Source organism: Dama dama, chromosome 5, assembly GCF_033118175.1.
Source record: "Dama dama isolate Ldn47 chromosome 5, ASM3311817v1, whole genome shotgun sequence".
Taxonomy (NCBI): Eukaryota; Metazoa; Chordata; class Mammalia; order Artiodactyla; family Cervidae; genus Dama; species Dama dama.
The window spans coordinates 104,880,058-104,902,465 of record NC_083685.1 but is presented as its reverse complement, the minus strand read 5'-3'; the positions used below and the strand labels follow the sequence as shown (position 1 = coordinate 104,902,465).

Here is a 22,408-nt window from a genome sequence, read left to right as displayed (position 1 = left end):
CAGGTGCAGCGACCGTCCCTGCAGCCCGAGGAGGGTGGTGGACAGCTCAGAACTGTGGTCCACAGCCTGGGGGTGCCCAGCAGATGCTCCCTCACTCCCTGACCTGGGGCATTTCAGCCAGTTGGGGCAACCAGTGACTAAGGGTGCTGCGCCAGGGCAGTGGGCCATGCAGGGGTCAGGTGGGTGGAAGGGCTGCAGAGTACGCTGGCTGGAGTGAGAGGAGTGAGGCAGGTGGCAGGGCCCCTGTGTCTCGGGTGTGTGGGTGACGGGCAGGAAGGAAGCCTTGGTTTGTTTTGTCAACCAGAGGTCAATGCAGGGGGGCACAGGATGTTACTTTTCCCTTGTCACTGGCGAATGGTGCCCACAAAGCAGGAGCAGCGGGCAGAGGGGAGGCCACCCACAGCCACAGCGGCGCTGCCCGGCTTCCTCTCCACCATCAACACAGAACAGCAGGTTTCTGGTGGCTGCTCATTTTTGAATGCCACAGAGGGAATTTTTTAAAAAGATTCTTGAGACTTCCCTGGTGGTGCAGTGGTTAAGACTATACTTCCAATACTGGAGGCAAGGGTGCAATCCCTGGTCAGGGAACTAGATGCTGCATGTCATGGGGTGTGGCCATTCTTCTAGGAATAAATGCATACGAACTTATCCAGCCCCGTGCTTCTGTATGGCTCCTGCTGCCTTGCTGAGTGAGGGGGCTGCTGCCGTGGGCATGGGTGGTCTTGGTTCAGGCTTGGCCAGGAGGCCCCTGGTGAACACCCAGCATACTCCCAGGAGCACGTCCCAGGAGGCAGGCCCCAAGCAAGCGCAGGAAGGCAGCTCATGTGGGTCCGCCAGCTGGTCCTGGTTGGCCCCACCTGCACACTGAGGCCTTGCCGATTGGGCCACTGATGGTGACTTCAGGTCAGCTCTGTGCTGTCTTTGGCCTCTGCCTACCCCTGAAATCTTGTCCCCCCAACACTGCAGGGGAACCTCATGGGAAGAGAGCTGGCCTGGTCACTTTAGCACTAACAACAGGGCTAGCTGGAGTCTTGTCAGCATCTCAGCAGGGGCTCCCCTCAGCCCTGTTGTGGGCCTGTTCCCACAACTTTCCAGCCTGCAGGGTTCAGGGTAGAGATGGTTGGTGCTGAGGTCGGTCATCAGTATACATGACCAACTTCACAACATCAGGTGGTTTAAACTGATACTGTCAATGAAAACTGCAAAATCATCAGGGAGCTTTCACAGAGGAACGCACCCTGGGGCCTCACCTCCGTACTTGGATCCGTCAGCTGTGACTGCGTTAAGGGAGAGATTGGTGTGGATGTAGCCAGGGCTGATGACCGTCACCTCGATGTCATGCTGCTCCACCTCAGCCCGCAGACAGTCAAAGAAGGCCTGGGTTGCGTGTTTGGAGGCCGCGTCTGCAAAGGTCGGTGACCAGGGAGGGTAGGATGATGCTGGTCAGGATCCTGAACAGGAGGGCATCAGGTTTCCCACTCCGGTTCAGGGACTACCCTGTGCATCTTACATACACGTACTCTCACAGAACACGACACAGCACATATGGTCAAAAGTTCGTGGGCATTCTTGCTCCTGCAAGTTCTAAGTGTGAATTTAATCTAAACTAAAAGTTAAAAAAGTCTACTGTGTAAAACATTCAGATAGTTCACAAGGAACTAAAGTAAGAAAGCGAAAGTCCTCCTCACACCTCCCAGCGCAGTTCCTCAGAGGGGCTAGGCTGCTGGTGTCTCATGTCAGCCAGGTCCCTGCACAGATGAGGACATGGCCACATTGCTCCTATGGTCCATGTTACTCATGCTCAGGGTTCTCTCTATGTGGAAGGCTGGCTGGGCCGCTGCCGTGTGACTTGGGGTCACAGCCACAGAACGGGCTCAGCATTGTTTCAGGTTTCGCTGCTGAGAATGTCCAGGGATGCTCCCTGCCTGCGTGGCAGCATGTGTGCAAACCCATGCCAGGCCCCCTCACGTCTATCTGTCAGCTCCACACGGGGCAGCCTCGTGTGTGGAAGAGTCCCCAGAGCTCTGCGTGCTCACCTCCTGGATCCTCACACCTGGCATCACAACAGCCCCGAGGGGATGAAGCCCCTCCCACTTCACGACTGGGGAGCCCGCTGCCTGTGGGTTGGCGAAGGAGTGTGCCCAGGAGGCACCACCTTGTCCAGCCTGGGGGTTGAAGCTTCCAGACCAAGTGTGACCTACGCAGTCACAGCCAAGAGGAGGATAAAACTTTTCAGAAAGACCAAATCCAGTGACGTCTAGAAACAACTCAGTGCAAAGAGCACTGTGCACCCCCAGCCTGAATCCCTGGTGTGGCCCCTGCTGTCAGCTGTGACGCCCACACATTTCCTGAGGAAGCCATCCTCTGCCAGTGACTAAAACCACCCACCAGCCCAGGACAAGTGTGGACATAGCATCCCCAGGTGTCTCAGGTCGTCCTGAGTGTGGCCGTGGGGGGGTGAGGGAGCTGGTGTGGGCTCACGAGCCCCACAGCTGGCCCTGGACACACTTGCACCAAAAGGAGTGCTGGGCTGCATCCAGTTCTGATGGGCTCCCTGTCCAGCTGAGTGTGGCATGTGGCCCTCCTCTCCAGGCTCTGCCCCTCCCCTCCACACGCCCTCTCCCCTCCACTGCCTCAGGCATCTGGGGGTGAGGGGCTTGTTTACAACAGAGTGTTTCCTTGCAGACAGTGGACCAAAGAACGCAGTTACCAGGACAGTTTGTGACATTACCACTAACATTTTTAAACAAAAGTGGAATCTGCCTGCTGGTGCGCCGTGATGGTGCAGTCCCACCATTCTGGCCACAGCTGTGCACACTGGGAGGTGAGTCTAAACTGAGGTCAAGCTGGCAGCACTTACACTTTCTGGAACTAATCTTATTGAAACCCTCTCACAGCGAGTGAGTGCCCAGAGATAAAAACACTGAAGGACATGGCACGCAGCACATCCCTGAGGCAGTCCCCTCAGGCACCGAGACAACCCCTGAGTTGTGTGAGCCCATCCATTCAGCAAGTAGGGAGCTGAGTGGGAAGATACTGTCAAGCGGGAAAATGGAAGCACAGAACTACATATGAGGGCCCCAGCACTGCACATCTCATCACACGCCGAACTCTGGAGGCATGTGCAGTAATCGAACGGAGGGGCAGCACCTGTGGGCTGATGGTGGTGGTGGCACTGGGAGGGGGCCTGGCACATAGTCACACGTGGTGTGAGGAGCAGAGCTGGGACTGAGCCCAGCTTCTGCTCAGGGGCACACGCCTCTCAGGTCCCCACATGCTCTATGCTGAGCGTCCCTCATGTCTGAATTCTGGACAGGGAGCCTGCTGCCTTCACAACAGGAGTAAACAACAACAGAGGTGCGGGCAGGAGGAGTCTGGGCAGGAACACCTGATGGGAGGAGGAAGCACTCACACGCAGATCGGAAGGGCAGGCTGATCTTGCCCTGGATGCTGCTGATCGCAACCACGTGGCCCTGGCGCCTTCTGATCATGGCAGGCAGGAGCGCTGTGGGGAGAGGGCAGAGGTCACCGTCCCTCACATGGAGAGCCCGGGGAGGGCCATGTCTGAGAGTGCTCAGGCCCCCTGTGCACTGCTGTGAGAACCGTGGTAGGACGTCAGAATGCCTCTGCCGTGCCCTGCCTGCACCTGGTAGGTCGCCAAACATGGTGGAAGGATATGGAGGCAACACAACGCAGGCCCAGGCCCAGAAAAGCCAACCCCGAGTTGCAAGGACAGCACTGACCCCAGGGTGGAGTGGATAAGACAGCAGGTCCAGGAAGAAGGAACCACAGGAAATTAAAACACTGCCAACCTGCCTGGCACTTCTCCCTTCTGACCCAAGAACTTACCCTTTGTCAGAGCTACTGGACCAAAGTAGTTTGTCTCCATCACTCTCTTATCCACGTCTGGGCTGGTGTCCACAATGGCACCTCGGTAGCTGATCCCGGCATTATTGATGAGCACATCCACGTGGCCAAAGCACTGCAGGATCTCGGAGGCAGCCCCTGCTATGGCTCCAGGGTCTGCGAGGTCGAAGGTCACTGTATAAGGCTTGTGTGTCTGCACCTGGTCAAGTGCAACAGAAGCCAAACGTACCTTCAGAGTGACGGTTTGGCCTGGCTCCTCATCGTGGGGGTGGCCTAGTGCAAAGGACAGGCTGCAGCACTTCCCTGAAGAATGTGGCCTCGGGGAGCCTGCCCGTCATGCTCACACCTGACCTGGGCAGCGCTGTGGGCAGGGGTCACAGACGAGGTGAGCAGGACCCCCTCCACCCTGGGCCAGCAGGACGCTGTACACTGTCCCACATCACAGAGCTGCTTTGCCTCTCAGGCCAAGTCAGTTTATTCTTTGTTCACAAAACAATTTTATACACTCCTATGTGCCCAATGCTGGAGACACAGCAAAAGCAAGGCGGATATGTTTCTGTCCTAAAGTATACGGTCTCATGGGGAAGACGGACACACTATAGCCATAAAGAACGTCACGAGAAGAAAACGACTAGTGGACATGGGAGGAGGAAGCACTCAGAGGATGCCCTGAACCTAAGCAGATGAGGGAGGGGTGTGGAGTCGGAGAGGACCTCAGGAGTTGCTCTCTCCTTGGACAGCTCAATGGCAGCGACTCAGCTCTGAGGTCAAACTCTTTGAATGCTTGCAGCTTCCAGGGGGCCTGCCCATCCAGCAAAGTATAGAAAATGTTGCCTGATTTCAGTCATTAGCTCCGTGGTGACCACTCCCCTGTGGTGAGAAGCTGTGAGAAAGGCAACCCACATTTCTCGTGCAGCTTCCAGGAGCCAAGGCAGACCCTGTCTCCCAAACACTGGGGCTGTATTCCAATGGTGGATGGTGTTCTGATGGCTGACCTACATCTTCTTGTCATGGCTGCAGGATACAAGATCAATACAAAACACCCAGCTGTGTTTCTACACACCAACAATGAATAACCTGAATAAGAAATTAGGCAAGCAAGACCATTTATAATAGCAGCTAAGAGAATTAAATCCTTAGGAATATATCTAACTAAAGAGGTTGAAAGATTTGTACAGGGAAGGCAGTAAGACACATGATAAAAATGAAAATTTAAACACATGGAAAGACATCCCATGTTCATGGATTGGAAGACTTAACATTGTTAAAGTGACAGTACTATCCAAAGTGATCTAGACTCAACACAATTCCTATCAAAATCTCAATGCCATTTTTGTCAGGAAAAAAAAAGTCCTAAAATCCATATAGAAATGCAATAGCTATTCAGGAATAGCAGAACAATTTTGGAGACAAGAAAAGTTGGAAGATTCACACTTTCAGTCTTTGAAACTTACTACTGAACTATGCAGATTAAAACAGTATGGTGCTGACATAAGGACAGGCATATAGATCAGTGGAACAGAATAAAGTGCCCAGAAATAAACCCTTAAATTTAAGATTTTTGACAAGGTTGCCAAGGCCATTCAAGAGGGAAAGGAACTCTGGGCAAACTAGATATCCACATGTGAAAGAATGAAGCTGGAATCTTACCTATCACCATGTACAAACATGGCCTCCAGGGCTTCTCTGGTGGTCCAAGGGTTAAGAACCCGCCTGCCAGTGCAGGAGACAGGAGACTCAGTTTTGATCCCTAAGTCAGGAAGATCCCGTGAAGGAAATAGCAACCCACTCCAGTATTCTTGCCTGGAAAATTCCATGGATAGAGGAGCCTGGCGGGTTACAGTCCATGGCATCACAAAGAGTCAGACATGACTGAGCACATACACTCAATATCTCGAGTATACATAGAACTCCTCAACAACAAACAACTTGATTACAAATCAGGAAGAGGACTTGAATTGACATTTCTCCAATTAAGATAAATAAATAAGCACATGAAAAGATGCTCAGCACCACCTGTAATTCGGGAAATGCAAGTCAAAAGCACAATGAGGTTCCACTGATAGCTCCCAGGACAGTACAATTAGGAAACAGAAAACAGCCAAGCGCTGGCACGGGTGTGAAGTCGGAGCCCCGTGCAGTGCTGGCGGGGCTGTAACTTGCTGCAGCTACAAGTGGACAACAGTTTGCAGTTCCTCAAAAGGCTAAACCAAGTCTACCACAAGCCCTGCCATCCCACTCCCAGGGATGTCCAAAACAGCTGAAAGCAGGGACCGGAGCAGATACATGTCCACCTGTGTCCACATCAGCATCATTCACAGTAGCCCACAGGTGGAGATGCCTTGCAGTACGTCAAGAAAATGGACAGACCAAGTGTGGAGCATCTGTATACACAATGGAATACCAGTCCATCAAAAGAGGAAAGAAGTTCGGACACATGCTGTAACGTGGATGAACCCTGAAGACAGTACGCTTAGAGAAATAGCTAGTCATAGAAAAACAAATATTTTCATTTATATGAGGTATCTAGAACAAGCAAATTCACAGAAAGTAGAATAGACATTTCCAGGGACTGGAAAGCTGAGGAAAAAGTGGATTGTTTAAGTGGGAACACAGTTTTTGTTGGGGACAGACAGGTGATCATTACAAACATGCTGAATTGCACTTACTATCACTGAACTGTAAGCCTGTAAGAGGTTAAAATGATAAATATGTGTATTCCCCCACAAATAAAACGTTAAAAGTCATTGCCAACCTCCCACCACCAAAAAGAGATGAATAGGTACTGGGGGGGGATGGGGAGAACTCCTAGAGAGACCTCTCTAAGCACGCAGTGGTACAGAGTGGTGGGTCTGAGCCCAGTCTGCTATGAAGACCTGCAGAGGACGGGCTGCACCTCTTCCCCAGGCAAGTCCCCCAGGCTCACTCACCTCCGGAGCCCGGGAAGCAGCAAGTTCTTGGCTGAGCTCCTCCAGGGCCTCGGCGTTCCGGCCACAGAGCACCAGCCTAGCGCCGGCAGCGTGAAAAACTCTGGCACATTCTAGGGGACAAGAAAGCAGCCTGTCATCTGGAGAGACCCAGGCCCTCGGCCCCGTCAGCTCAGTTACCAGCTCCCCAGCCTCAAACTGCGGGCCGTTTCTTCCCCAAGCATAGGTACTAGCCCCGCGGTGGAGGGGTGTGGGGCTGGGAGTCAGGGCCCTCGCAGAGCCATGTTCAGGGCTGTGACACATCCACGGGCAGGAGGGAGGCTAGAGACAGACTATCAGGTACCAGGCTCAGGATTTTCCAACACAGTCTTCAGCTCTGACCCCCGCTGTGAGCGGGATCCCCCAGTCACAGTGAACAAGCTCCGTGAGGCAAGGGATGTGCCCAACAGCAGCACCAGAATCGCCCCCATCCCCAAGGCCTGTGGTTCACTGTCACCTCAATACAACAGGCACATTGTCTGCCGGGGCGCTTCTGTGGACACACAGGACTCTAGTGAGGGGGTGGGGAGACCCTCCAGACCTGAAGCCTGTAGGGCTGTTCCTCCCGAGATTGCCCAGGCCCAAGGGCTCGTAAACACACATGCTCTCTGCACACTACATTGCTCAGTTGTGTCCAACTCTCTGTGACCCGATGAACTGCCAGGCTCCTCTGTCCATGGTATTCTCCAGGCAAGAATACCACAGTGGGTTGCCATTTCCTCTCCACACAGTGAGGACAGAAAGTGGGGAGGCTGACAGCCTTGCAAGAAGGTTAAAGAACAGCAGGGGGATAACAAGAGCGACATCATTTTAAAATGATGGGGGGCAGGGGGATGAGACCAGGCACCTCTGAGTCACTAGAGCATCCAGGTGACAACTAAGACCAAGGCAGGGCAGAGTCCAAAACTACCTGGGCACCTGTAGTGCTACAGGTAGCAATGCTACCTTCGTCAGCATTGTTTGGTGGCAAAGCAAAAAGCGGGCTTGTCAGGAAGATTCTAGGCAGCTCAGGAATTCAGAGAAGGAGCTGAACGGTCCAGATGGGGGGACAGGAGTGGGCTGCCCAGGGTCCCAGGCAGCACGAGCCCAGCTCTCTGAATGCTGGCAAGTCCCTTCCCCACTTCATCTCCCAGCCTCTCCACAGAGGGGGTGGGGCTGCAGACAACTCTGGGTTCCCACAGACATCACTCCCCAGCCACACAAGGGGGCCTCTGACCTGTTTCCTCCAAGCTCTGGTGTCAGAATTCAAGGGAAGGGCCAGATCGGGCATGGTCGGGGCAGAATCACCAGGACTGGGCCGGCCAGGGTCACCTGGGAACCCCAAGACCACAATGGGAAGGGTGGCGGGAGCAAGCAGTGATGCCCCAAACACGGCCGAGCGGTGAATGCCGCGAAGCTCAAAGCCCCGAGGTCAAGAGGACGGACATGAGTGAGACTTCCTGTGATGGACTCAGTCTCCCTGAGAGGCCTCCTCATCCCCACTTCCCTCTTGCGAGGACTGAGTGCGTCACGGCAGCCTCAGGCAGACAGAAAGTGCCAGCCAGGGCTAAGTGTGTTTCTAAACTGCCTTTTTAGACTGCTCAAGGGACATCCCTGGTGGTCCAGTTTATTAGGACTCCCCACTTCCACTGCAGGGGGCGACCGTTCAATCCCTGGTTGGGGAATTAAGATTCCCCATGCCATGCTGCAAGGCCAAAAACCAAATTAAAAAACTGGATGTTGGCAAAAATGGAAACGTGGGGTTTAAAGGGCCACAGCCTGTCCTCACTGGAGGCCTGGCCTCGCTCAGGTGCCCACGAGCAGGTCTGTGCAGCCCCCATGGCCCCAGCTGACCATGCAGCCACCCTAGGTATCAGACTAAGTCTCAGGCCTAGCGGTCAAGTGGAGTCTTGGTGCTGTGGGCTCATAGCAGGGGCACGGATCCAGGGTTGGAAGAGGCTCTGGGGTCCAGGCGACATCCTTCCCTGGCCAAAGTGAGGGCGTAATGCCAGCGTCCCTCAGGAAAGGAGGGAGGAGGTTCCGGGTGACAATGCCCTCTTTCCAGACCCAGCTCCTCCTGCAGTCTCACTCACTCCCCTGAAGCCCATCCTGACCAAGGGCTCAAACCCAGACTGAGTCAAGCCCCTGCTCTGGCCCCGGGTGGGCTGCTTGGGTCACAGCCCAGCTGAGTCTCCTTGGGTGCAGTGGGGCAGGGGTTGGGGGTGCTCTCACAGAGACCCTCAGCGTTCCTGAGGCCAGTTTCCTACCCTTCCCAAAGCCCTGCTGGCTTCCTTATCCCATTTCATCCTGACCTGACCGCCATGGTGGACATTCTGTGAGCTGCCACCAAGACCTAAGGTGGGGTCCACATGGCTCTGGAGACTGTCATCCACTTCACAGAGAAACAAAGGGAGGAAATTAGAGCTTGTACAGGAGTGATAGGGATGCAAACAACAGACTGGGGAGATGCCATTTTCATTTCCTGAAAAAGCTGATACAGAGAAGGGTGGAGGGAGAAGGAGCACATTTATCTCGGCTGCCAACCTGTCCCCAGGCCTCTAGCCCTGTTGGCTTATAACCCACCAGCTGCTCACAGCTGTGGAGCCAAGATGTGTCCCTTCACCCGGTGTCCTGCTGATCCACAAGACAAGCCGGGAGACACAGCAGGAGGAACACGGAGGGCCGTCTGAGCACCCGGCATGTCTGCCAGGCCTCCAGGGTGGCTGACGTGGGCAGAGCCACGAGGGGGGGCGAGGTCTCCTCACCACAACCCATGGGCAGTGGCCAAGGGGTGTCTGTACTAAGGCCAGAGGGGAAGAGACACACGGCCTCCTGGACCTCTGATGGGACCCAGGAAACAGCAGGAAGAGCACAGACACACAGAGACACACAGGCCCCAGTGCTGCACGAGGAAACGGGATGAAGAGAGGACAGCCTCTCCCCTACACACGTGCAGGCTGGCCCCGCAGCTGCCTCTCCCGCAGAGCCAACCCTCAGACGCTCTTCAAGGACGCTAAAAAAACCGCTTCTGTCTGCTGCAAAGCAGTGGCCGCTAAGAATCTATATTTAGAGCTGAGTAAGGTCAGAGGCTCGGCTGTGGCTTGAGGCCGGGAGATCTGATGACAGACCTCAGGTCACCCCCAAGACCTCACCTGAACACCATGCTGGCGCACGCACAGACCCCTGCTCCCCAAAGCCTGCAGGCCCCCTGGCCACCTGCAGTCCAGTCCTCATCTGCTCCTCCATGTTCCCGTAGCCCCCGCACGGCCCTGCTACTCTGGGCCCTTCCTGCCCACTTCGCTGCCTCCCCAGGAAGAGGAAACCCAGGCTTGCATTTGGCTTTGGGTTTCTGCCTACAGATCCCAGGAGGAGTCACGCCTTCCCTGAGTATGTGGAGGACTCGGGAGATGAGCCTGAGCCAGTACACACCTGGGTGCTGCGCCTGCCAGCTGTGGGGAACACATGGGGTACACACGGGCAGAAGTCCCTCCTCTCTGCAGGACCTGGGCTCCCCGAGGGGAGGACCCTGCCTCCCGTCATCTGTCCCAGCATGTGGTGGGAGACACAAAGGTGCTGGGTGTACCCCACTGCAGGGTGTCTCTTGGCCTCATTCCACGGAACTGAGCACCAGTGTGGGGAGTATGTAGGGTGGCATGGCACACGTGCAGATTCCGACACACCTGCACTGGTACACTCTGCTGAGGGCAGCCTGGGACCCAGAAGCTCCATGTGGGTCTAGAACCAGACTAGAACCGAGCCCAGCTGGAGACTGGCTGAGGAACAGCTGATGCCTCATTGATGCTGTCCTGATCTGCCCGGATACAGCTGGAGGTCTCGTGAAGAGCAGTGAGGAGAAGGTGACCCCAGAGCCTTAAACCAGAGATGCGGATGAATCTAGTAAAGACCCTCAAAGAAGCAAAAACATTCTTTAATTCAACGGACATGAGTTTGAGCAAACTCCGGGAGACAGTGAAGGACAGAGAAGCCTGGCGTGCTGCAGTCCATCTCTGGGGACCTCTTTGGGGTCGCGAAGAGTCAGATATGATGGAGCGACTGAACAACTAGAAAGCTGGGTGCCACCACATACAGATGCCTGTCTCCACGCTGACTGGCACTGAGGCTGCCCCGGACACACACGTGGCCTTCTCCCTGGCTGCCACCTCCAGCCCTGGTGCTCCCACAGCCTTTTCCTCCTGGCCCTCGCTGCCCAGTCACCGGCTGACATCATGTGTTTGCACCCATGCCCCCGGCCCCTCCCCCACAGCACTGCCCCATGACCCACCTCGGCCCAGGCCTGATGTGGCGCCGGTGATGACCACCACGGCGTTCCGGACGTAGGCCCTCATGCGCAGCCACTGAAGCAGCTTGAAGAGGCTGAAGAGGCCCACGCAGCCCAGGAGCAGGGGCAGAATGGCCGTGGAGGTGATGAAGTCCATGACCCGTGCCCTCAGCAGACTCTTCCTGGAAGAACAAAGTACATAAATTAGTGACAAGTTGGGGGGACGCCAGGGACTTGGCCATGCTCCGCCCCTGAGTCTGACACAGACCCCAGGTCCCACATCTGGGCCTCAGTTCTGAGCCCAGCAGGATCTCCCCAGGCCCCGCACCCCATGTGGACCGTTCAGCATGGTAGAACCATCTTCCTCTCTGTAGGGACACAAGCAGGCATCGCAGGCTGAGCTGGGTGGCTGAGGACCCGCTCCTGGAGCGCATCAGCACCCACCGGAGTCTCCCTCAGAAACCTGTTTCGGGGAAATTGATACCACCCAATATTATTTCCAATTCCCAGTATTTGTGAAATGAGAAAAAGTTTTTCTGTAAAAAAGGAAAAAGGAAGCCATATGATCCTTACACTCCTCTTAGAAGACACGTCCCCTGGATGGTGTCCTCAGTGGCCATGGGCCTCAGGGTGCCCCAAGGGACTCACAGCATGGTGAGCACCCTCTGCGATGCGGGCGCAGACTCAGGCCTGGAGCGGAGGCCTGCCCAGTGTCACTGGTGAGCCATGTCCCCCAAAAAATCGGGAGGCCCTGGCAGTGGGCAAACAGCTGTGCATGGTCTACACTTCGGAAATGTCCACTCCTTCCACGACGTACCCCCCACTCCCCACACCCCCATGCCCAGAGGGGAGACATGGGGCTAAAGGCACGTTGAAGAGGAGCTGAGGGGAGCAGTACCATGCGTGCCGCCCAGAGAAGGTGGCCTCAGGCCCTCCAGGACCATGAGATTAGGGGCTTGGGGAAGAAGGGCTGCAAATCAGAAGGGACTTCAATCATTCGTCAGACTGAATGACTTCACAAAGCCCTTGCCCAATCCCAAGCCCTCAGTTCAGTTCAGTCACTCAGTCGTGTCTGACTCTTTGCAACCCCAAGGACTGCAACATGCCAGGCTTCCCTGTCCATCATCAACTCCCGGAGCTTGCTCAAACTCATGTCCATCGAGTCAGTGATGCCATCCAACCATCTCCTCCTCTGCTGTCCCCTTCTCCTCCTGCCTTCAATCTTTCCCAGCATCAGGGTCTTTTCCAATGAGTCAGTTCTTCACATCAGGTGACCAAAGTATTGGAGTTTTAGCTTCAGCATCAGTCCTTGCAATGAATATTCAGGACTGATTTCCTTTAGGATGGACTGGTTTGATCTCTGTGCAGTCCAAGGGACTCTCAAGAGTCTTCTTCAACACCACAGTTCAAAAGCATCAATTCTTCAGCGTTCAGCCCCGCATGTATAAGGATGTGTTTCCCCTCTTCCCATGACAACACCCACTCTGTGGTGCCTCGAAGGCAGGAACACATGGAACCCTCATGGGCTCACCTGTGTGTGCCTGTGCTGCCCTGACCCTGACGTCCAGGCTTGCGAGGGCCATCCTGATCTAAGCTACAGGGCTCTGTTCCAGTCGGAACTGTCAACAAAGCTAGTTCAGTGTTCAGAGTAACTTTTCACCTGCCTTTCCCATACACCTAAAATCTTAATCAGCATAAAAAATTAACAGCCGTGGACAAACATCTGCAAATAACGACTCTTTTGTATCAACCTCCACTTAATCTACTTCTGAAACACCCCGGCTACTGTCTGCTAAGTGGGCATATTCCCCTCTCACCTGCCACTGTGCCAAGCCCACACATGAATGTCCTGGCAATCCAAGTGGCTTCCAAAGCACCTAGCTCTTTACCTGGGTACTACTGGCACCAGTGCCTAGCCTCAACTGAACGTTCAGGCTCAGAAGCAAGGCGAGGACCTAAAGGTCCTTTGTTTGGCACCTAGGAAGTTCTCAGGGAGGCTCAGTGCAGGTAGGAGCGCCTCTGGCACCCGTGGATCTGTGGGTGCCGCCTGGGGCCTTCACAGGGCCCAGCCCTGAAGACTGTGGATACACTTCAACCCAGCAGGATGGCTATGTGGGAAGAGCTTTATCCCCATGGCCACCCCAGATCCTCATACCAAGTAGGTCCCAAGAAGAAGCACGCTGCTTGGCTCAAACGACCCAGGCCCACCCACTGCCCAGGAAGCCCAGGAGGTGGGGATACTGCTTATGGAAGGACAACAGGCTCAGCTTTCTGGAGACCACAGCCCTGTGGAGTCTGCCCATGTCAGGCTTCACTGAAGGCTAAAAGTGAAGCAGCAAGCACCAACACACGGCCGTGTTGCCTCCCAAATTCAGAGGTTTCCGAGACTGTCTGGAGAACACAGACATGGCGGTGGCAGCACAGGGGCTCAAAGACGAGCCCTCACCCTGCTGGCCAGGCGCACAACCTGCTTCGGCCTCTTCCCAGCCTGGGTGGGGGCCACTCCGCTGGGGTCTTGGCACCCGAGTTTGTAAAGCGAGGTCTGTAAAACAGGTCTGTTGTAAAGGATGAATTAACACATAGAAGTATGTGGGTCCCTGGCCCAGGGTAAGAGCTCAGTAAACACGGCTTGCACCAGCAGCAGCATCATGACCCATCACTAACTGAAAGCCCAGGAATCAGTTTCACAGCAATCAGATCTCCAAGGTTGTCTGAAGGGGTCTCTGGTTTATGAAATAAAGGAAACTCATCAAATATTGCTATAATTTAATTTTTATGCCTCATAAACCTCCTGGTTTACTTAAAGTAACAAATAGGAAGAAAGAGACAGAATCCCATATCCCAGACTTCCTTAGTGGTACAGTGGATAGGAATCTGCCTGCCAATACAGGGGACACAGGTTCGGTCCCTGGTCCAGGAAGATTCCACATGCCATGGAGCAACTAAGTCCATGTGCCACAACTACCGAGCCTGTGTTCTAGAGCCCGGGCGCTGCAACTACTGAGCCCATGTGCCCTAGCTACTGAAACCCAAGCTCCCTAGAGCCTCTGCTCCACAAGAGAGAAGCCACTGCAATGAGAAGCTCACATACCACAACTAGACAGCAGTCCCAGCTCACTGCAACTAGACAAAAGCCTGTACAACAATGAAGACCCAGCACAGCCAAAAATTTAGAAATAAATAAATAATACTAAAACATAATATACAGAAATTGGTTGCATCACTTTACACTAACAATGAAATACCAGAAATGAACAAGCAATCCCTTTAAAAATAGCATGAAACAAATAAAATAAAATACTCAGGAATAAACCTGACCAAGGAGGTAGAAGACTTATATGCTGAGAACTATAAAACATTAATAAAGGAAACAGAAGGTAATTCAAAGAAATGGGAAGATATCCTATGTTCTCCAATTGGAAGAATACTGTTAAAATGGCCATGCTACCCAAAGTAACATACAGACTTAATGTGACCCCTATCAGTTTACCTATGACATTTTTCACAGAACTAAAACAAATAATCCCAAATTTTATATGGAACCATTAAAGACCCAGAATTGCCAAAGCAGTCCTGAAGAAAAAGAACACAGCAGGAGGCATAAACCTTCCAGCCTCCAGATAATACTACAAAGCTACAGTCATCGAAACAGCATGGTATTGGCACAGAAACAGACACATGGATCACAGGAAAAGAACAGAGAGCCCAGAAATAAATTCAAACACCTACAGACATTTTCCCAGTAAGCACCCTGAGGGGACCCCTAAAAATGGTGTGCTATTCACTCAACCCAGCAAACCCCACTAAATCATGCAAATCAAGAGGTTCAAATCTTCGTGTTCACTGTAAGAACATTTATAAAACTGCCCAGGCCATAAAGGGTATGAATATCCAAAAAGCCACCAAGTATCTGAAGGATGTCACTTCAAAGAAGCAATGTGTGCCATTCCGTTGTTGTATCGGTGGAATTGGTAAGGTGTGCACAGGCCAAACAGTGGGGCTGGACACAGGGTCGGTGGCCCAAAAAGAGTGCTGAATTTCTACTGCACATGCTGAAAAATGCAGAGAGTAATGCTGAACTTAAGGGCTTAGATGTAGATTCTCTGGTCATTGAGCACATCCAGGTGAAGAAAGCCCCCAAGAGGTGGCATAGGACTTACAGAGCTCACAGTCGGATCAACCCCTACATGAGCTCTCCCTGCCACATTAAAATGATCCTTACTGAAAAAGAACAGGTTGTTCCTAAACCAGAAGAGGAGGTTGCACAGAAGAAAAAGATATCCCAGAAGAAACTGAAGAAACAAAAACATATAGCTTGGGAATAAATGCCACAAAAAATAAATGCAAATAAAAGTTAAAAAGAAAAAAAAAGACCTATCGACAATTAATCTTCAACACAGGAGGCAATAACATACAATACGGGGGGGAAAAGTATGTTCAGCGAGTGGTGCTGGAAAAGCTGAACAGCCACATGTAAATCAATGAAGTTAGAACACACCCCTCATACCATACACAAAAATAAACTCAAAATGACTTACAGACTTAAATATAAGATGTGTCTGGCTCTTTGTGAACCCATGGACTGTCCATGGAATTCTCCAGGCCAGAATACTGGAATGGGTAGCCTTTCCTTTCTCCAGGGGATCTTCTCAACCCAGGGACTGAACCCACGTCTCCCACATTGCAGGTTGATTCTTTACCAGCTGAGCCACAAGGGTAGCCCAAGAATACTGAAGTGGGTAGCCTATCCCTTCTCCAGTGGATCTTCCTGACCCAGGAATAGAACTGGGGTCTCCTGCATTGCAGGTGGATTCTTTACCAAGTGAACTATCAGGGAGGCTCAAATATAAGACAGGACACCATAAAACACCTTGAAGAAAACACAGGCAAAACATTCTCTGACATAAATGGTACCAATGTTTTCTTAGGTTAGTCTCCCAAAGAGATAAAAATAAAAGCAAAAATAAACAAATGGGACCTAATCAAACTTACAAGCTTTTGCAAAGCAAAGGAAACCACAAACAAAATGAAAAGACTTAAAAAAAAAAAAAGACCGGGAGAAAATATTTGCAAATGATGTGACCAACAAGGCTTAATTTCCAAAATATATAAACAGCTCACACAACTAAACAAACAACCCAATCGAAAAATGGGCAGAAGACCTAAATAGACATTTCTCCAAAGAAGACGTCCATGGGTAACAGGCCCATGGAAAGACGCTCATCACCATTAATCATTAGAGAAATGCCAATGAAAACCACAGTGAGGGGCCAACTCTCTCCAGTCAGAAGGGCCACGATTAAAAGTAAACATTGGAGAGGGTCTGGCGAATAGGGAGCCCTCTTATACTGTTGGTGGGAATGTAAGTTAGTGCAGCCTGTATGGAAAACAGTATGGAGGTTCCTCAAAAAACTAAAACTAGAGCTGCCATGTGATCCAGCAATCCCACTCCTGGGCATACAACCCACACAAAACTATAATTCAGAAAGATCATCATTACGTTCAGAGCAGCACTATTTACAATAGCCAAGACATGGAAATAACCTAAATGTCCATCAACAGATGAATGGATACAGAAGATGTAGTATGTATACATATGTCAGGGAATGTTTAACAGTAGGATTCCTGTGTGCTGTTTCCTATCTCTCTTGAGCCCTCTGTTCCTTATCAGTCCCTGTCAGGGGCAAGAGGAGCTGGCAAGCTGCTCCCAGGACTGAGATCAGAGAGATGGGATGCTTGCATAGGATTTCCTTCATTAGCTTTTCCATTTGGTGAAAGGGATTATTTACGACCCTCTTTTGATATGGATTGTCTTTTGGCCTTATGGCCTCTATTCCTCCTTGCTTCCTTGGTAACTTGTAAAGTCTGGTCTCTTGATGTTTATCTGAAGAAGCTACTTTGTATTACAGTATATATACTCACACAGAATTCAATAAAGCACCCTTGTTCCACCAGAGACTTGGGTCCCCGTGTCCTTTCTCTCTCTCTATCTCTCTTTCTGGCTGATTCCCTGGAGCGTGGAGGCCTGCTGTGTAACCCAGGGAGTATTAGCCTCTTTCCTTCTTTCACTTTCTCATTGTCGACTCTGGACCACCAGGTTCAGACCCCCAACAAGTGGCGCCTGAACAGGGACCTGGTATGCACGGTACTTTGGACGGAGTGACTCAGGGCCTATTGAGGTTGGTAAGTACAAGGACATGGGTCAAACAGCTGGAAGGCCCCATCACTTTTCTACTTTACTTCATCATTTATTTAAAGTTCAGGGACTTTTGGTTTCATGCCAGCAAATAGAGGTTTGCCTTCAAACAATGGTTGAACATAATCCCTGGTTCCCTGATGAAGGCAGTTTTGATTTAGAAATTTGGCACCGGGTCAAAGAGAATGTTGAACGAGCCACCAGATGGGGAAAAAATATTCCAATTGATTTCTGGCCCCTGTTGACTCTCATTAAAGCTGTAATTCTGCCATTTCAAGGCAATTCTAGCCCTCCCAATATTCGACAACAGACAGGACACTTATTACATGAATATGAATTAGATGATGAAACTTTACAAAAGGCCTAATTAGAACAACATAAAATATTTCAGAATTTTCCTACAAGCCCTGCCCCGGCTGCTCCAAATGCTCCTCCACCATAAACTCCAATCAAACTATTATTCAACAACTCTTTTTCGAACTACAAGCTGTTATCAGAAATTGCAATTCTCCCATTTATATTACACATATTCAAGCACATTCTTGCCTCCCTGGCCCCATGACTCATGATAATAAGCAGGCTGATAAACTGGTTTCCTTTGCTACTCCAGAGGAACAGCATGTTCTGTTACACAACAATGCTGGCTCCCTATACCAGCTATGGAAAATCCCATACTGCCAGGCTAAAGAAATTATTAATAATTGCTCTACTTGCAGACCCCTGCATCTTCAACCCGTTGCATAAGGTATTAATCCTCACGGTTTGCAACCTAATGAACTATGGCAAATGGATGTAACTCATTGCCCTGAACTTTCTCCATCTTCTTTCCTATATGTCTGTATCGACACAAATTCTTCTTTTATCTGGGCCACACCTCTTTGCGGTGAGGCTACACAACACATTATAACTCACTTATTAGCTTGTTTTGCTGTAATGGGAACACTAGCTCTACTGAAACAGACAATGGCCCTGCCTATATTTCTAGACACTTTAAACAATTTTTACAATCATTTTCTATTAAACACATCACAGGTTCTCCTTATAATCCACAGGCACAAGGCATAGTCGAAAGAGCACATCACACACTAAAATTGCAAATAAAAAAATTTTAAAAGGGGGAATACACAGGAACACTACTGTCTTATCTAAAGCAGACTTTACTAGATTCCAACATAAGATATTCTCCAAACCTATAACTATTGTTAATACAGCTTTAAATTTTTTAAACTTACCACAAGAAGATATCTTAACAAGAGCAGAAAAACATTTCAAGGAATTGAAGGACACTTCTCTTCCTCTGCCCATTTGGTATCAAGACGGGTTCAATAAACAATGAAAATCTGGGAAATTAATCTTACAGGGAAAAGGGTATGCTTGTATTTCCCCAGATGGATCCAACGAACTCACATGGCTTCCTCTTTGGAAGATTCGACCCAAGGGGGCCCCCAGCATTCAAAATGGAGACAAAACAACAAAAACTCCAGGAGGAAGAAATTCCAATATGGGCCATGTCAGCTGTGAAGATCGCCAGGAAGCACTGCCCTCAGCAGCATCAAACCTTATGATCTCCCCTCTTGGGGACAAATAAAAACCCTTACTAATCAAGCTGAAAATCTGGTTTCTCAACAGGGAATGCCTCGGATTCCTGAAAATCTTTTCGTGGCAATGCTTGTGCTTTCCCCTGCTCAAGCTGTAATAACTAATCACACTTATTGGGCTTACTTACCCAACCCCCCTTACTGCAGGTCTTAGAATGGACAGAGAAAGGACCGAATGTATCAACCAACGACTCCACCCATATGCCCCCTCCCTGGAACTTGAAGGGGCCCTCACACCCTGGGGAGGAGGGAAAACTAATTAACATTTCTTTAGGCTGTGAAGTCCTTCCATTGTGCCTGGGCCCAGGGGAATTATGCATAAACGTCAGCCAACAAACTTGGGCTTGGGCTTTCGTCCTGCCTCCAAAAGAAGACTTTTGGACATTGCTTGGATTATTTACCGCTCTTTCTTTTTCTGAAAACCATGTCAACACTACTGAGACTCTAGGAAAAGAACAAAGAATATTATGTGAAGGGTTTACTTATAAGAACTTTAAATATACTCCTGTTCGTTGGGACAAATATCAAGCCAAATCAGAAAAACTAATATTTGTGGCTAGTCACACCATTGTCTATTAGGGACCCCATGGTATGTGGTTGTCTAAGTGCTCAGATGACATTAACAGCACTATGTGATTATTCTACTCCAGTCGCTTGGAAAGTTACTAACACTACAATGGAACATTACCATGACAAAGGACTGCTTGGCTGACTTGACGGTGGAATGGCACCCCCTCGTCCTCGGATCGTCCTCAATAAACAAACTGGGCCTCAACAGTGGGACATATGGCAACTTGCTGCAAGCACTGAAGAACTTGGAACTTGGACCGGACATTTCACAGGGATCAGTCGTAGTCATAGTAATTATTTCTTTCGCTATAATCAATTGTATTTCAGACAAGCTCGTATTCTCCTTCCTTTTGTTTTAGCTATAGGAAACTTACAATTTAATAAAACTTTATGTTCTGTAACTTGTATAAATTGCAAATTGTATACCTGTCTTAACTCTTCTATTTCCTTAAGAAATAAATCCCTTTTGATTCTTCAATCTTGATGTAATTTGTGGTTACCAGTAAATCTCCAATGGCCCTGGGAAGAAGGTCCCATGGCCGGGCTTGCTTCCCGGTTACTTACTAAATTACTCCAACAATCTAAATGATTCATTGGATGGCTGATTCTTGGCATTTGGGGATTAATAGCTATTTGCACTACTGCTGCCGTCTCTGGCGTTGCTTTACAAACCTCAATTCAAACACATAATTTTACCCAAAATTGTACTAAAGATGCTTATACTATGTGGGTCACTCAGGCTCAGATAGATGAGGATATTCAAGATGAAATACAGGAACTAAAAACAGCCATCAAATGGGCTGGAGATCAATTAATAGATGTACAAAAACAAGTGATACTAAAATGTGATTGGAATTCTACTCAATTTTGTGTTCAGTCAGTTCAGTTCAGTCGCTCAGTCATGTCCAACTCTTTGGGACCCCATGAATCGCAGCATGCCAGGCCTCCCTGTCCATCACCAACTCCCAGAGTTTACTCAAACTCATGTCCATCGAGTCGGTGATGCCATCCAGCTATCTCATCCTCTGTCGTCCCTTTCTCCTCCTGCCCCCCAATCCCTCCCAGCAACAGGGTCTTTTCCAATGAGTCAACTCTTTGCATGAGGTAGCCAAAGTATTGGAATTTCAGCATCAGCATCAGTCCTTCCAATGAACACCCAGGACTGATCTCCTTTAGGATGGACTGGTTGGATCTCCTTGCATTCCAAGGGACTCTCAAGAGTCTTCTCCAACACCACAATTCAAAAGCATCAATTCTTCAGCACTCAGCTTTCTTCACAGTCCAACTCTCACATCCATACATGACCACTGGAAAAACCATAGCCTTGACTAGACGGACCTTTGTTGGCAAAGTAATGTCTCTGCTTTTTAATATGCTATCTAGGTTGGTCATAACTTTCCTTCCAAGGAGTGCAGTTCAGTTCAGTTCATTCAGTCGCTCAGTAGTGTTTGACTCTTTGCGACCCCATGAATTGCAGCACACCAGGCCTCCCTGTCCATCACCAAATCCCAGAGTTTACTCAAACTCATGCCCATCCAGCCATCTCATCCTCTGTCGTCCCCTCCTCCTCCTGCCCTCAATCCCTCCAAGCATCAGGGTCTTTTCCAATAAGTCAACTCTTCGCATGAGGTGGCCAAAGTACTGGAGTTTCAGCTTCAGCATCAGTCCTTCCAATGAACACCCAGGACTGATCTCCTTTAGGATGGACTGGCTGGATCTCCTTGCAGTCCAAGGGACTCTCAAGAGTCTTCTCCAATACCACAGTTCAAAAGCATCAATTTTTCGGTGCTCAGCTTTCTTCATAGTCCAACTCTCACATCCATACATGACCACTGGAAAAACCATAGCCTTGACCAGACGGACCTTTGTTGGCAAAGTAATGTCTCTGCTTTTTAGTATGCTATCTAGGTTGGTCATAACTTTCCTTCCAAGGAGTAAGTGTCTTTTAATTTCATGGCTGCAGTCACCATCTGCAGTGATTTTGGATCCCCAAAAAATAAAGTCTGACACTGTTTCCACTGTCTCCCCATCTATTTCCCATGAGGTGATGGGACCAGATGCCATGATCTTAGTTTTCTGAATGTTGAGCTTTAAGCAAAATTTTTCACTCTCCTCTTTCACTTTCATCAAGAGGCTTTTTAGTTCCTCTTCACTTTCTGCCATATCTGAGGTGTCATCTGCATATCTGAGGTTATTGATATTTCTCCCAGCAATCTTGATTCCAGCTTGTGCTTCTTCCAGCTCAGCGTTTCTCATGATGTACTCTGCATAAAAGTTAAATAAGCAGGGTGACAATATACAGCCTTGACGTACTCCTTTTCCTATTTGGAACCAGTCTGTTACTCCTGTTCAATTCAATCATAGTGCCTATAACTGGGAGCAAATCAAATTTCATTTACAAAATATACATGATAATGCCTCTCTGAATGTACAATTATTGCAAAAAGAAATCTTTGATACCTTCTCTAAAAGTCTGCCCTCATGTACTAATCTGGAAATTTTAGCTGAACAACTAGTTGATCAATTATCTGGGCTAGACCCACGAGGATGGTTTCAAAGCATCATCCATAGCACTGGGTCTGGAACTGTAACTCTGGCGATTGTCTTGGCAATTATATTTGTTGTTTACCATTGCCTTTCTGCAAAAATTGTTAAAACTAAACAAACTCAAATGGTCAGGACCTTTTTTACAAATATAATAAAATAGGGGGAATTATCAGGGAATGTTTAACAGTAGGATTCCTGTGTGCTGTTTCCTATCTCTCTTGAGCCCTCTGTTCCTTATCAGTCCCTGTCAGGGGCAAGAGGAGCTGGCAAGCTGCTCCCAGGACTGAGATCAGAGATGGGATGCTTGCATAGGATTTCCTTCATTAGCTTTTCCATTTGGTGAAAGGGATTATTTACGACCCTCTTTTGATATGGATTGTCTTTTGGCCTTATGGCCTCTATTCCT

At 49.9% G+C, this 22,408-nt stretch overlaps 1 protein-coding gene across 3 annotated transcripts in view; it reads right to left on the bottom strand.

The window, feature by feature from the left end:
- Positions 1-22,408, bottom strand: part of DHRS7B (dehydrogenase/reductase 7B) — a 44,462-nt gene that overhangs the window by 577 nt on the left and 21,477 nt on the right. For all 3 annotated transcript variants that reach the window (XM_061143686.1, XM_061143687.1, XM_061143685.1), the window contains exons 2-6: positions 11,095-11,273; positions 6,798-6,907; positions 3,850-4,066; positions 3,413-3,505; positions 1,251-1,403 (exon numbers count right to left, since the gene is read on the bottom strand). In XM_061143686.1, coding sequence (XP_060999669.1) covers positions 1,251-1,403; positions 3,413-3,505; positions 3,850-4,066; positions 6,798-6,907; positions 11,095-11,273 — 752 coding nt within the window. The remainder of the gene's footprint in view (positions 1-1,250; positions 1,404-3,412; positions 3,506-3,849; positions 4,067-6,797; positions 6,908-11,094; positions 11,274-22,408) is intronic.